The sequence below is a fragment of the Ambystoma mexicanum genome, chromosome 3p (genome assembly GCF_040938575.1).
Source record: "Ambystoma mexicanum isolate Mex_15411 chromosome 3p, UKY_AmexF1_1, whole genome shotgun sequence".
NCBI classification, from domain to species: domain Eukaryota; kingdom Metazoa; phylum Chordata; class Amphibia; order Caudata; family Ambystomatidae; genus Ambystoma; species Ambystoma mexicanum.
The window spans coordinates 1,139,552,268-1,139,568,135 of record NC_090925.1 but is presented as its reverse complement, the minus strand read 5'-3'; the positions used below and the strand labels follow the sequence as shown (position 1 = coordinate 1,139,568,135).

The following is a 15,868-nucleotide window of genomic DNA, read 5'->3' as shown; positions in this document are numbered from 1 at the left end:
TGGTAATCCTCCCCAAACTACTCTACCTCTTCACAAATATACCCTCTACTACTCACGCACATCCTTCTCGACCTCGGCTGGGCGGGCAGGATTGCCCGAATAGCACACAGCATTATGATCCTCCCCATAACGCAAGGCGGACTGGCTTTACCAGACATAGAAGGCTACTATTGGGCAGCGCAAGCCCAGTTTCTGAGCCATTGGTATGCAACACACTTCATCCGGCCACATGTGCAAATCGAAAGAGCCCTGGCAACACCCTACCTACTTTGCGCAGTCATACTTAATGAACCACCGACACCTTCAACACCGATGAACACAATGGTCACGACGCACACGATTTGGGAAAAAATAAATAAATAAAAATAAAAAAAATCGCTAAAAGAAACGGAATCCAAACCAGATACTCTGCCCTCCTTCAAGTGAGAAGCATTCCAGGGATACCTATAACATCAGAAAAAGTGTTCCAGCTTTGGACCAAGAAATTGCAAATCCACTCATTGGGCGATCTGTTTCCGAACGGCACGTTCCTGTCGATTCAAGAGGCCCGCGACAAAGGTGGAGACAATGCCCTGTCGGTCTTCATGTACTACCGAACTCGACACGCCATGCAGACCATCATCGCCACATTCCCACTCCAACCTCCAACTTGGCCACTGCTCCATGGAGTGATACAAGCCTAAGGTGACGGCCGCCTTGTGTCAAATATCTACAAAGCCCTACTAACTGAAAAACTCACTCGCTGCTCAAAAGCTCGAACAAGGTGGGAGAGAGCTCTGAACATGACGATACCAGACGAAGACTGGTCATACATACTCCCTCTCACAAAGAAAGTGGCAATAAACACAAGGTACAAACAAATTCACTTCAACTTTGTCCATCAGGTCTACCACTCTCAGGCAAAACTACACGCCCAGAGGACGACAATATTTGCCTCCTGCTCTCGCTGCGGGCACCCGGAAGCCGACTTTGTCCACCTGGCATGGTCATGCCCCAAAATAGGAGCGTTCTGGACAGCAGTCCTAGTGAAAATCTCAGCTGTAATCGGAGTGCAACTGAATCCCGACCCAACACGGACCATGTTGGGCCTAACCAACCAATTACCAGAATATACCAGAAAACTGGCGAACCTACTCCTTGTCCTGGCACGCAGACGAATAGCTTGCAACTGGGGCAGAGGTCCACCACCCAAACTAAAACAGTGGCTATACGATGTCACCTACTGTCAAGATGTCGAAATGAACTACTTACGAACTCTGCCCCTCCATGCACGCCCCCCAGATATCCGGGTCCTCTACATATCATACCTGTTAAACGCAGACGACACGATTTCACAGTCTCCACCACCAACACAAAACTGCCACGAGCAACCGGATTCCTCAACAGCAGCCTTGAGTGCCAAACAACGAAGATATTAGAACTGATAAGAAACTGAGCTAAATATCAAGCGGGGATTGGTCCAAGGGAGGGAGGGGGGATAAGGGGTCACGTTGACCGGTGCACGGTCTTGTATTGTCTTATCATATCATTGTTGTAAAACCAATAAAGAAAGTTACAAAACAAATAAGAGCAAGGAGGGAGTGCTCAACACATGAAGGCAATAAGTAAAGCTGAGCTGCGCGACCCAAGGAACTGGACGGACGCAGCTTGGCAGGAACATAGCCTGTTGGAAAATTGTGCCAACGCAAACTCAGAAAACTTAAGCCTAAAGAAGTTGCAAGTTGGGAAATGGTGTGGTTTACCCCATGACAAACTATGACATGCTGGAATTAAAGAAACATTGCACGCTGTCAATCTGTCACCTATAACATACTGAAATGTGAAAGATGGACTAAAAAATGCTGCCTAGCAGGAAAGTGGGTCTCCTATAATCTAGCGAATGGACAAAAACATGGGGCTCCGATCCCTTAAATAATTTGGAAAACGTGACGCTAAAGAAACACTGTGTTGAGAAAGTGAAGTTTGAATCGAGGAGCATACTGTGAAAGACCGTTCAAGAACTACTGCATGTTGGGAAATAGAGTCTCTAGGCCTGCAGAGAATTGAATAATATTTGTAGTGAAAATACAGCACTGAGATATCAATGCCACAGTGAAGTTATAACTTGAGGGTATAACGTAACACAGGATATTGGGACCCTGAAAGCAAAATCCAGAAAGAGACTACAAAAAATTATTTCATGTGGGTTGCCTGAAAATCACCAATCCGAAGAACTAAAGAATACTACTATTTGTTCCAGGATGACAACTCGATGATCAAATAACACCATCTTGACCCAATCCCATAATGTTTCTTAATAAAAGGTAGGTTGCCTTTTATTATTATAGAGAGTCTCCTTGATCTTCACTGTTATAGTATTTAGTTGGCATCTATACATCGGTAAAAACCTTGTGTATTGTATAGAGGGCCTAGAATCAGGTTTTCGTGTAATAAACTTTACATGGATGTACCAGAACAAATAACGTAATATGTAAAGACATATGTGATTAGAATTGCGTGTGCATTCTTACTTTACGTAAAATGTACAACTCAGCCCTTTAATGAATATAAGCACCACATAGGCACACCTTTCTACAGCAATAGTGCACATTTCCCCAATTCTGGATTCTTTTAACTGCGTACCTTTGTCTAAACATTACAGCTGGATCCATGTTAGCTGAAGTCATCCGAATGACTTGGCGAATTTCTTTGGCAATCATTCTCAGTTTCTCAAAGTTAATCAAGCCATCCACTTTGGAGTCATTTCCTGAATGGATAAAAAATAATCAAACTTTCAATGCAACAATCATTTTGTTTACAGATAAATGAGAAAATAAATTGCTCACTGTCTTAAAGTAGCATGGTTATTTGGTTTAAAGTACTTGAAGTCCCATTTAATGCCACCTCCCCGTGTAATATCACAGATTAACATTCTAGACAGAATTGCAGGACTGCAACACTTACGTGACACCAACTAAGGCATCCAGTACCCTCGGAAAGTATGTTTCAGTACACTTTTTAATAATGAAATCCAAAAGGGACAGCTGCGGTTTGGAAGAGTGGCAAAGTGATTTATTTCAATCAAAATGTGCAATTTAATGCTGCCAGGAAATGGGTGAACAGTGACATTTTGATGAAAACCAATCCTATTGCCTACCGAATTCAGAGGATGTGCACTGCAATTAATACATTGACAGTTTGCTCGGCTATTGAACTGAGGGATGCTTCGAATAGACATGCCTGTCAATGCTGATGGCTCTGGCCTCGGTTTCAGATGTAAATATGTGATCCCAGAACCGACCAGCATGTCAGAAGCCATTTCGGGGAAAGCTAGAGATGTATTAGGATAGAGAGTAAGTTTTCCAAATGTATTCGGTAGGTATGTTTTTTGAATGTGCATGACTTTCATCGCTTAGACATTTCAAATTTATCGTAGGAAGAGGGTGGTGAGTTCACATTACTCATTCAAAGCACAAGGCTCATTTATGTTTCTCGATAGGGGATGCATCACACCTCGCAAAACAAGAAAATGTATCAAACAGCACCCAATGGCTTTTGTGAAGTGCAGTATTTTTTACTGTCTCGGATACCTTCATGAAGAAATGTAATGTCTTTTTTGACAACAGGGAAGAGCGGAATAATTGGTGGGTGCATGCTCTGACTGCTAAGAATGTTGCGGTACTTGGCCATGTTCCTGGACGGATCGAAAAGGTCTTGTAGATCGCGGAGGAGCTTCTCATATTTGCTTGGTAATTTCTCCCATGTGCCTCTAAGTCGTGCAACAGGTGCCAGATTTAACCCACTACAACAACAAAAAAGGAGATCCAATTAATACAAGACAAACCTTATTATAGAATACTTTACCGAAATTCAAGGACCTTGAAAATTAACGTGCAACCATCAAAGCAAATTAAACTATTTCTAAAGAGCAGACAAACAAAGCATGCCCAAACATTAACCTTTCATGTTCAATATCGGAGTATTGTCTTTTAAATCGCTTGGTGCTACTTTTTGTTTGATCTTCTACCAAGATCCAGCAAGGTTCAATTGTTACTTTGCAAGGGGAAATCATGCCACTACTCGGGTGCTTGGGTGAGGCTGTGTGCTCTTTCGCACTGTAACCAAGTTGTTTTCAAAAGTAAATTTCTGCTGCGCCGTAGCCCGCAAGTTCCCGCTCCACCTCCCCTTATCCTTGTTCCTGCTGCTTGTGTGTCCTGCCCTCTCCCCATGCGCTCCTACTGGCTGCCTGGCCCTTTTAGCGGCCACCCTAGGCAGACCCTAGATGGCGAAGGGGCCGGAGGCTAAGGGCAGCTTCAGTGGCGTCTGCTGGTAGCGTGAGATTGGTAGCCGTCAACATGCTGCAACTTTCCAGGTAAGCAGAATCTGAGTGCTTTGCACTGTGCTGTGTTTAAAAACGGACCAACCCCCCAAGGCCCCCCCCACCGCCACTGCCCCTGGTAGGAAAGTTGAATTCCGGGCATTTTTCACTGTGCTGTGTTTACAACCTGTGCATTTTTCCCCCTTCTAGGAAAGTTGAATCTGGGTATTTTGCATTCTGGTAACTGTGGCACTGTCACTGGGTCTCTTTAAGCTCCTGCCCACCGTAGATCCCCCTGCAATGCATGCCATTCACTGCTCTGTTTTAATTGTTCTCCCCCTGTGCCTTACTTTGCTGTTACCCAGCCCCCCCCCCCACTGCGCATCCCGAGTTGTGTACCCCAGGGCTGTGCGTCTCCCCCTCTTCCCTCAAGCCCGTCGCCATCCTCCTACCTCCTTCGCACCTTCTATGGTCCTCACTGTTTTTCACATCTTCTCTAACTGCTTCCCTCTCACTAAGTCTGGTAGGAAAAACTTCAAAAGGGACATCCTGCTCCCCAACCCAGACCTCCCTATCATGGATACCTACACCAGCGCTTTCTCCAGACAGACCCTTATCGACATCCGCTTTGTCATTCCCTCCCATTAATGGTGGTACACGGCAGGAGGTCCTCCTGGCTCCCTTCCACTCCTCCAAGACCATCATTAATGTCTGAATGGCACTGTCTTGTTCTACGGCTCCCAGACCAATCTCCTCCTTTCCAATAGGTGTTTCCCACAACGTACCAATTTCCTCCCTTCTCCTGATACTCCTACCTACACCCATTTGGCGCTTCCGCCACCACCGAGCACCCTGCTTATCTTCTCTGGCCACTCCATCACCTTCTTCCTCTGCCCACTCTTGGGCCACTCTACCACCTCTGCATGGTGTACCTCTTGCCTGTACCCCTCCTCAGAAGGAACATGGCAATCTGCTCCACGTCACTACTCTCAACTCTCGCTCTGCTGTCAAACACTCATCGGACATCTGCCAACTCCTCGAGGAACTTGATCTGGATGTCCTCGGTCTCACAGAGACATGGTTCACGGCCCGCTCTGTCACGAGTGTCGACACTCTCCTCCTAGATGGTTACAAAATTCTCTCCGAACCCAGAACCAACCGTCCAGTAGTTGGAGTAGCTCTGATCTTTCCGGAGTGGATCCCTGCTTCTGTCATTCCTACGCAGGCCTACTCTTCCTTTGAATACCTGGTCTGCAGGATCTCTATCTCTCCTGGCCTCTCTCTTACTGTGGATATCAATTACACGCTACTGGGCCAGGTTGCCCTCTTCCTCTCCGAGTGGGCCGACCTCTCATCCTCTCTCCTTGCCTATACCTCTTGACCTCCCCTCGAAGACCTCAACACCCATCTGGATGCTTCTAACCCCTCCTCAGGGATCTTTTGCAATCTCTGCGACTCTCTCCCTCTCTCTTTCTATTCTACCCTCTGGCCTGACACCCTTTGCTGGGAACACCGTGGATGTTTTCATCTCTTCTGACATCTCCTCTCAACCCCTCATCACTCCTCTCTTTTGGACTGACCACTTTCTTCTCTCTTCCCACCCGACGCTCTCTGTGCCCCAGGTGAAGCCGACCCCAGCACTGCCACCCACCTTCTCGGCCATCCAGCCCATGAAGCGCATGTCAGTGGAGGCTTTCGCCGCTACGTTCCTGCCTCCTCTTATGCCTGCGGCTGACTCACACTTTGCCACAGCCCTTTCTAACCTGCATCTCTCTCTGACTAACACACTTGATATCCTTGCCCCTGTCATGAGGATCCATTTGAAGCCCACCTCCAAGTGCAACCCTTGATATGAGACTCTGACCTCGCCACCCTTAAACGCAAGTGTAGGGTGGCCTAGAGGAAGAGGAGGACATCAGGCGCATTCTCTGACAAACTGGCTTGTCGACTGCTCCAAAGGCAATACAGACTCTGTCCTGTCCAAGAAGAGAGCCTGCATCCAAGCCTGCGTCTCTGCAGCTAAGTATCTCAACTCATGGCTTCTCCATTTTCACAGCCGCATTCAAATTTCCTGGCATGTCCAGGAGGGATCTGAAAAGTCATAAAGTCCTTCTTCCCTTTTTAGCCTTGGAGTGTACTTGTTTGATTCATATTGTCTGGACTGCTCATGTAGGTTCGGAGGGTCGCTACGCTTAACTCTGCGACCTCCTCCTCATCTCAGTATTGCTATTATTACTCTCAAGTGGGGTTCTTGTGTTCTTCTTCATCCAAGTTTCGGTTGGTTACACAGAGGTAATCCCTACTCTTCTTTATGCCAGTGAGGGAGGTCAATTAATCTGCTTTACAAAGATGCATTGAAGTGTATGGAATTGTGTGACTGTGTGTGGTGTAGGAGGATGAGGGAGGTGGGGATGTGTCTTGGGCATACCACAGTCTTCCTGGACAGTCATCCCTAGTCCCATGGGGGATCACTCCCCACGAGATCCACCCGATGAGTACCACCCCAAGGGGGACTATCGGGTAGCAGCCTGGCCTAAGGGGGAGGGGCTCCCCCTAGGGAAAAAGGGACGACATCCAAAGATTTGTCACAGTACATAATTTGAGAATATTAGAAAAGTGGCAGACAGAATGCAATAGGTTGAGTTATGACTGTAAAGTTGTTAATGGTACAAGAGCTAGCTTCAAAAGACTCACCTTCACAAGGGAAGGTCACAAATGGCACACAAATCCCTCCACATCTCAAGAGCAATTCAAGGGTCTATATTAAAGTGTTCTGAGTCCTAGGGTCACCCATCTCTCTCGTTTTCTTGTTAGAGTTCCTCCCTAACCGGGCCGTCCGTACCTTTAAAGTTAGTGCTACTGAATGGTAACCCCTGTCTAGCTTCTGGCTTACAATACAGATGGTCTCCCTAAAACGGTGACTCTCTGAGTTCCATCAGGGACGTCATAGCTGTCCCTAGCCAGTTTCCTAGTCTTCTATAGGAGTTGAGAAGTGGCTTGAAACCGCTCAGTTGGATTCTGTTGGCCTGTTCACTCACATCGACACTTACCGCCTCATTTCTACTCTTACTGTCTGACCCTCCTCCTTACTCCACCCGCCACTCTTCTGTCTCTCCGATGTTTTAATACTCCTAGCACCTTTCACACCATTTAACTCCTCCTCCACACCACTATTCCCATCCTTCTACTAGTAATCTCCTCCACCCATCACTACCACTACTCCTCCTCTCACTACCCTCCTCCCTCCCACTACTATCACATCCTACACTACACTTGTTACCTGCCTATCTCACACACACACACACACACACACACACACACACACACACACACACACACACACACACACACACACACACACACACACACACACACACACACACACACACACACACAAGCCAGAGGCGGAGCCAGGATTGTCTAACAAGTGGGGTTTGAAGCTAATGTTGTTGGGCTCACCACAGTGACATTAACATCTGTAAATGCCCACACATCGCCCCTGAGTGGGCATTTACAGATTTTGGGTGGGCCTTGCCTGCTCAGGCTCTACCCAGTCTACGCCTCTGACGCACGCACACTCATTCTGTAGAACTATCTATCCTAAGCCAATAACTCACCTTTTCCACCAATATTCTCCTTCCTTCCTCCTGATCTCTTGCTCCTCTTCCACTGCTGACTTCACCTGAATAGCCAACATCATCCCGTTTCCTGTCCCCTCCTTTGTATCCCCCCCTTCTTCCTGCCATTGGTTCTGTCCCTATACAATCTGGCTGCTTTTCCCACCCCGGGTGGTGAATCTGCACAGAAGAACTTTGAACGAGGGCCTAAGGCCGACCCACTCGTTCTTCAGATTTACCCCACAAAATGTTGGACACAGTAAATCGTTATAGTTCATGTTTTTGGGGCTGGCTCTCCTGCTGGCATCAGTAAGAGTTTTAAACTGTGACTGGTGGTTCAGCAGGTAAAAATATGCAAGCAAATTCCCTCTGGTGTTTAGGGGGGGGGGGATCATGCTGCCTCTGTCACAACCGTGTCAGTGGCTTCCCTCTGCGTCTCTCTTTTCTGGTCTCGTGTCCGCAGCTGCTCTGAATTGTCTCTCTATAACACGTGGGTTGTTTGTCTCTTCTTGGAGACTTTCACAAGGCTCACCAGTGCTATTGTCTCCAGGGGGCTCAGCTGATTCTCTTGCATTGCTGCTAACCAAGTACAGGAAAAGAAAGATTGGCGAGTTGCGTGTTCTAGAGGCATGGCTGGTGGCAAGCGTGATGTACACAAATGCATGCTGGCACAACGGGGTTCAGTATTTTGGATACTTTTGACTAAATCTGTTCTTCCCTCCATCCCAGGAAGGGGTTCCCGGACCCCTGTTGAAAGGGCCAAGGACGTCACCTTGTCACAAGAGGGAAAGGCAGAGGGGCTCAGGGGCAAAGCAGAACAAAGGAACTATCAATTATTCACTTATAAAAAAAACTGCTTCGCACACAAACAATACTGCAATTTTTGAAGACACTAGCTGTACATTTGATTTCACGTTTTTTACAGATCCTCCCTATTTTCAGGAGCTGGCCTCAAAGTTAGGGGAATTATTTCTTTCTTTCCTCACAGTTTGGCATCCAAAAACCTATGTTTGACCTATGAACCTCCAAGCTTGGTAGCTGCAACTATGCTTCCAGTACATTACTGTAGCAGGACTCGCGCAGACCAATGTCTAGCTTCCTACAGGGTGGTCTACGCAAGCCTCTTGAACGACAGGCACATTCAGCACAGTATATCAGATATGATAAAAGAACGTATTCAATAAGATACCTTTAGGCTGGTGGTCTAACTTTCCTGATATTTTAGACTGCAACTCCTATCAGCCCTATCCAGCTAAGTCAATGGGAAGATCACTGGAGTTGTAGTCTAAAACATCAGTAGAACCGCAGGTTGCAGACAGTTGTCATCCATAACACTCGGATGTTCTGTTCCATCAAGGCTCTGAACTCTGGGGATATACGTTTGTTGGTCTGGACCTGGAAGGACAGGCATCCATTCATTATCTTACCTTAACCATATCACCTAAAAGAGGGCCCTTCCAAAAGGCAGGCTGGAGAACAGTAAATATGCAGTGATTTTGTCCTCTGCCTAACCTTGGGGGATTGACAGTGGGGTGATCAAAGAGGTTGGGTGTCACCCCGAGCTACTGAATGTTGGTCCAGTAGTGTATGTAGGGGATCCCCAGACCATCCCCCATTGAGTCCCTGAACAAAGGTATCATAACCGCAGCCCATCACCAACATTTACATGTTAAGGTTCAAGGTACAGAAATGTTTATGGTGCACATAATTGTCATATCGTTTGTTTCAATTAGTGCATTCACATAAGTTAGCTATCAATATAATGCCCAATGGATTGGATATACATTATGAACAATTACAATAAGGGATGAAGGAAAAAAGGGAAAAAAAGAAAGTAGTTAGCTTGGCGGGCGCAGTGTGCTGGCGCGTGTGTCAGTATAATTAGTGCAATCTGAGCATCTCATACCATCGTATCTAGAACACAAGTGCTGGTACAACAGCTGTGCCATATTACTCAGTATGTCCGTATCAACATATCTATCAATCCCAAATGTGCTGTACTACAACTATGAAAGTCTAACCCGGTAAGGCTTGTATCAATCTGCAAAGCGTGCTGGTTGGACACGCCTGATTCACTAAGATAATTGCTGCGATATGGCCAAACAAGTATTTCCAGACTCACGCTCAGGAGTGCAAGACTTTTCGCATATGCTGCAGAAAATGCCGAAACTGAACCTACACACAAAGCACAAAAGATATGCGTCAGTCTAAGAGCCACTGACTTCTCCATTCATGGCAAAAATCCAGGTTCGCCCTCTTACATTGTAAATTCAGCCTACCGCATTGCATGTATCCTCTGCAAATAAGAGTTTATCTGTGGTCTTTATTTCCTAACGCTGGTCACCTGCCTAGTAGATAAAGTGACCCCAGCCAGTCCAGACGTGCTGTGTCATAGAAATACAAAAGTTACTCAATATAAGCAGCAGGAACCAATAAGAGAGCCATAGACGGGTAGTGTGGGAAGGTTGCATGTGAATCCATGAAAGGTACCCATGCTGGAGAACAAGCATTACAGGTAAGTAACTTGTCTCCAGTATGGGATCTTTCATGGATTCACATGCTTATGAATACGATTACACAGCAGTACATATACACAACAAATGGGAGGCGGTACAGCTTGACAGAAGCAATGAACTCACCACTGGAACATTCACCTCGAGTAAATAGGTTGAGAAGGACTGCTTGTCTGACATGGGACTCAGTCCTGGAATCCATGTCCATGCAGTAGAATTTTGTAAAGGTGTGGGTCTAAGTACCAGCCCTGAAGATGTCAAGCAAGGGAACACCAGAAAAGAATGTCGTAGTAGAAGCCACGGCTATGGTGGAATGTGCCTTTGGTCTATCTGACAGTGGTCTGTTCGCCAGCTGATAAAAATGTGAAATCCAGCCAGATAGCCACCTGGAAATGGAAGCATTGGACAGGGCTTTCCCTTGTTCAAAAGGTGCAAATTTCACAGAGTTGTGAAGTTCCGTAAAATGCATTCGTATGTGCAATATAAAACTTCAAAGTACGGGCAACGTCCAGTGAAGGCAATGCCCTCTACACCAGAGAGGTGGGTGAATAAAAGAACACAGGCAGAACCAGTGGTTCGTTGAGGTAGAATGATGATGCAACCTTGGGCATGAATGAAGGATGAGTGCTGTGAGGGTGCAGAAGTATGAGTAACACAGTGGTGGCATGATGATTGGCAAAGACTTATTAGATTGAAAACAAAGGAGGAAATACCCTAACTAACGCCAACACGAAGAGGGGTTTCCCTGCCTCAAATAAAAGTACTATGGAAACGGTCAGGATGTCTAAAGTAAGAGAGTCCACCATCCTGTGTCAAAAACCTATTTCTTTCCCTTACATTCTGCAGCAAACTAAAAATCAGTTTTTTTTCTACAACTTCAAACTTGAGAACGAGTTCTGAGAGGATGTCTCCCTTCCTCAGGTTGTAGTCTTATTTGAAAGTAACAAAGTTCCAGCTTCAGTGGGTTTCTCAAAAACATAGTTCACAATCAGAGTCCCTTCTATATCATAGTTGTTTTCACTATGATGTCTTATGAATACATGGTTCCCCAGCTTTCTTGACCAGGAGGATGACGCCCTCCCCTCTGGCCCCAGTTTACTGTGTAAGGGGGAGGACCTCACCCCCTAACCTTCCTGAGCCTTTTCAGCTGCTCAATTCTCTGTTGGGGGAATGTCTCCCTTCCCCTGGCTTTTCCCAGGCTTTCTAAATAACACAGTGGCTGCTGGGGAATGTCTCCCGTGCCCTAGCCTTATTCAGACTTCACAATGTTTACTGGGGGAATGTCTCCCATCCCCTAGCCTTTCTGAGGTTTCTCGGACAGTTTAATGTTGGTGTGGAATGTCTCCCTTGCCATGGCCATCCTCAGGCTTCACAATGCTTGTTTGGGCAGTGCTTCTCTTCCCCAGGCATTTCTTAGGCTTCTCGGATGGTTCAATGTTGGTGGGAGAATGCCTCCCTTCCCCTGGCCTTTCTCAGGTTTCACAATTTTTGCTGGGGGAATGTCACCCTTCCCCTGGCCTTTCTCATGTGGCTTTCCTTCTTGATATATTTGGTTTACTCTCCTGGCAAGTACCATCAAGCGCATCAAGGTATGACTGCATCTCTTTCCTTGGGTTAGAGCCCCAGACCCTGCATTCTCGGTTTTATTGTGGGTCCCAGACTCGCTTCTCTTGTATAGCTTTCTGTTCCGATAGACTTGGTTCACTCTTCTGGCAAGTGTGATCATGCAACGCAATATGATAGTGTTTCTTCCCTTTGGTCACGGCCCCAGACCCTGTATTTCTGCCTTGCTCTCCCATTTTGGGCTCTCCACCATCTTCTCAGGGTTCCAGCGTCCTCCCAGCGGCAAGCGCACCTTCTCTCGCATTCCGTGATCGTCCTGGTCTTCCCTGGCATCTGCAATCAGCTTGCGGGGTTCCCCGACTCATTGCCTTCTCGCTGCAGCAGCTCCGTGGGTTGCACAGCTATCTCTTCTCGCACCGTCCCTTGATAAGGAAAGCCTGGAGCTTCTCTTGGTGGGCTGTCAAATGGTTCTCCCACTCTGGACTGGCCCTGGAGCTCTGCGTTTCCTTATCAGCATCCTGGTCCACTTTTTTTTCCTCTAAGCCATGCTGGCTCTCGCGGCTCCTCCAGGGTGGATCAGTCCTACAATTTTTATGTATTTGAAATGTCCATATTGAATAGAATGTGTATTTTGGTTCCAGGTTATGCTCGTTATTCCTCTGCAGATCTGGTTGATCCCAGTGTTATGCGTATTACTCTCCACTGGGTTAGGTGGGATCCTACTATCCCACTAATCTCAGTTCCTTTATGTAGTCTGTATGAGTAGTCCCCACTCTTCCTCGTCTCAGTATGTCCTACGAGGCTGGAGTTTTCTACCCTGCAGAAACATTTAGAGGTAGGAGTAAGGTAGGAGTATGAGGGATGTAGGGATGGAGGATGGGAATACTGTGTTCTCCACCGATAGTTGTCACTTGTCCCTTAGGGGGTTTCCCTCCCCATAAGATCCTCCTGCTGAGTACTATGCCCAGGGGGACTATCGGGTAGCGGCCTCACCTCCCTGGCCTCATGGGAAGGGGCTCCACCCATGGGAGCAGTGACAATACCCTAGGATTCGTCACAGTGCCCAGCACCACCCTGGAGTGATGAAAAGTCAAATGCAGCGGCTTGCAGGAGAGAGCTTGCAACTCTCTAACACGTCTGGCTGATGTCAATCTTCCATGAGGGGAAACTTCAGAGGAGCCTGATGCAGAGCCTCAAAAGGCAGGTCCATTAACTTGGAATGAACCACATTAAGCTTCCACGCTGGAGCTGGTGTCTTTCCTGGAGGGAATTTATTAAATAAATACTTGGAAAAATTCCTTCACTAGCCTGAGACCACAGGGAAGGTTTTCCAGTTGGGCGAGTATAGCGAAAGATGGTAGCGAGATGGCCTTTAATCTATGCGTGCGCCAGTGATAGAAGATATGTCAGTATTTGATCAGCTGTGCTTCGAAGAGGGTAGAGACGTTGCGAACAACACCATATAGTGAAATGCTTCGACTTGTGCTTGTAGCAGGAGAGGACGGAGAGAGCTCTAGCCTTTGAGAGAACTTTTCTGCATTCTAAAGGCAATGCAAAGTGTCCAAATTCTAGGTCTGCAGGAGCCAAGCCATCAACTTCAAGGATGTTGGTTTGTGGTGTAGAACGGATCCTCCTTCTCTGTAGAGTAGATCTGGGAGAGGAAGCAGTCTGATGCAGTGTGCTACTGATAGATGAAGAAGGTCGGAGATAAAGAACTTGATCTTGACGGAGTTCCCATTCGTGGCATGATCTCAGTTCCCTGCTGAGGGAATCTGCAATGGTCTTCTGGACCCCTGCCAAGTTAAACGAAATGAGGAAAATACCCTGGAACAGAGCCAAGTGCCACAGTGTACATGCTATGTAAGGGGTCAGAAATGCGAGGCAGACAACTTGATACAGATTTTTCACAAGAAGCCATTGTATTAACTTAAAAGTGTGCTCTAAATGCCTCGCTTTTCCCAAAATAACATTGGTTTCCCTGCCTATGAAACTAAGACTAAAGGAAAACACTAATACACAAACATATTTGTCTTTCACACTTACACACAACAAATGCATTTCAGATATTCATATGGCTGTTCAAATAAATAAAAAAAATAATTAGAACCAAATATTCTTGTAACCAGGTTTGGAGCCTCTTCCCCAAGAGTCAAGCAGAATTTCCAAATGAAAGGGCCAATGGATAAAGTTAATTCCAGTAATCCAGTTTCTTCACTTCTGGAGGGTTACAGTTGGTGTCAAGTTTATCTTAGAATCAAACAAAGTTCATTATTCTTCTAATTAGTATTTCAATAGGACTTATCTTTTCTCGAGAAAGGCAAATACTACACACTTCTTTATACACAACAATGTTTTCATCAGGATGGTTTTACTACAGTTCATCAAAAATATTGGTGGCATTGCCACTTTATTTCCATCACAGCCTGTCACCACAATGGAGTACTTCAATGTCTTCTAGCGGGTTCACTAACCTGCCAGGACTACTACTAACAATACCTTTCCTGGTATACTCTCTTGCCAGGATACATCTAACACACGTACTCTGAGGTGTGGGTTACTTCAAAACATCAGTAAAGCCTTTTGACTTTCAAAAACAATAAGATTCACAACTTCTTCCATTAGTATGCAACACCCATTGATGCTGCTTGTTCCACTGTTTAATTGGCCACAAGTACTGCAGGAAACATCCCTCTCCCCGTTTCCACTCTTAACAAGGAGGGTGACTTGCCTGCCATCTTTGAGTTTTCACCATCACACCTGGGAACTGTTGTTAATGTCTTTCATTCACGTTTCTCTCTCTAAGAAAGCTCTTTTCCCCCTTTCTTCCAATTACCTTAGGCAATGCTGGTTGTTATCTGTCTTATAGATTGGCCCCTTTTTACTTTGACAATGATGGTTACAGTTCGGATTTGATATCGATATTGTTCTTGCTTTGCTTTGGCAATGGTGGTTATACTAGGGTTTCACTTTTGCCCCCTCTGTTTGTGGATAACTCACCAGGTTTTAGATGCGCGCCCATGTCTCTTGCTTCTGCTACCGCATCTGGTCTTCTGAGAGCACCAGTTGCTGTCCCCTGGCTCGTGACTTCCCGAGCAAGAGTAGTCGTTACTACTCTCTGATCCTGGTGCTCGCCAGCCACCGGAGGCAGACACAGAGTACCGAGAGTGCCTCTCTCCCACAGGGTAATCTGCAACCAGAGCGTTTTCCACTGCGCAACCTCTGCAACTTGGGCTTCTCTGTTTCACGACTCTCTCAGCATCATTAACCGCCAAAGGCATGGCAGTGTTCTTGGCGTCTTCATTCTGGCCTTCGTCATACACAGCCACAAACAACAACTTCTACTACCTACTACTACAATTGCCACACCTTCTCATGAACACATGAGGGGGATTTAAATAGTCAAAATTCGTGCTCAGGTGTGTATTGTTCAGAACACTATACTGCGAATTGCACTAAATTGCCTCTGAGATCCTCTTCCTCGTCCCAGTACCTATGGTTTTATGGGACTAGATCCCCAACTTTCTGATTCTTCGTTTCATCACATATTTCTGTTTTAGGTTTACTTACCTCACTCTGCTGGTAAAACATACCTTTAGATGAGGATTTTAAAGATATTATTGGTAGTTGCTTGTTTTCACAGTCTAAACCAAATGAAAGATCATATGTCTCAGAAGGAAGGGTATTGATGTTCCGATTATTACCCTAACCATAATCACTGTCATGATTAACATTTTGGATACCTTTAGAAAAGAGAATTTGACTCTGACAACAAGCCACTAGGTATTCTGGTATCATGATCATCTCATCCTTCAAAGAGTATCACCACATTTCTCCTAGCGGAACCCTACTGCTTCCTTCGGGTGTTCTCCGCCCAGGTG

The 15,868-nt window shown here is 46.1% G+C and overlaps 1 protein-coding gene across 7 annotated transcripts in view; it reads right to left on the bottom strand.

The window, feature by feature from the left end:
• Positions 1-15,868, bottom strand: part of RAPGEF6 (Rap guanine nucleotide exchange factor 6) — a 1,719,096-nt gene that overhangs the window by 212,395 nt on the left and 1,490,833 nt on the right. For all 7 annotated transcript variants that reach the window (XM_069652531.1, XM_069652536.1, XM_069652533.1 and 4 more), the window contains 2 exons: positions 3,570-3,781; positions 2,623-2,746 (listed from right to left, as the gene is read on the bottom strand). In XM_069652531.1, coding sequence (XP_069508632.1) covers positions 2,623-2,746; positions 3,570-3,781 — 336 coding nt within the window. The remainder of the gene's footprint in view (positions 1-2,622; positions 2,747-3,569; positions 3,782-15,868) is intronic.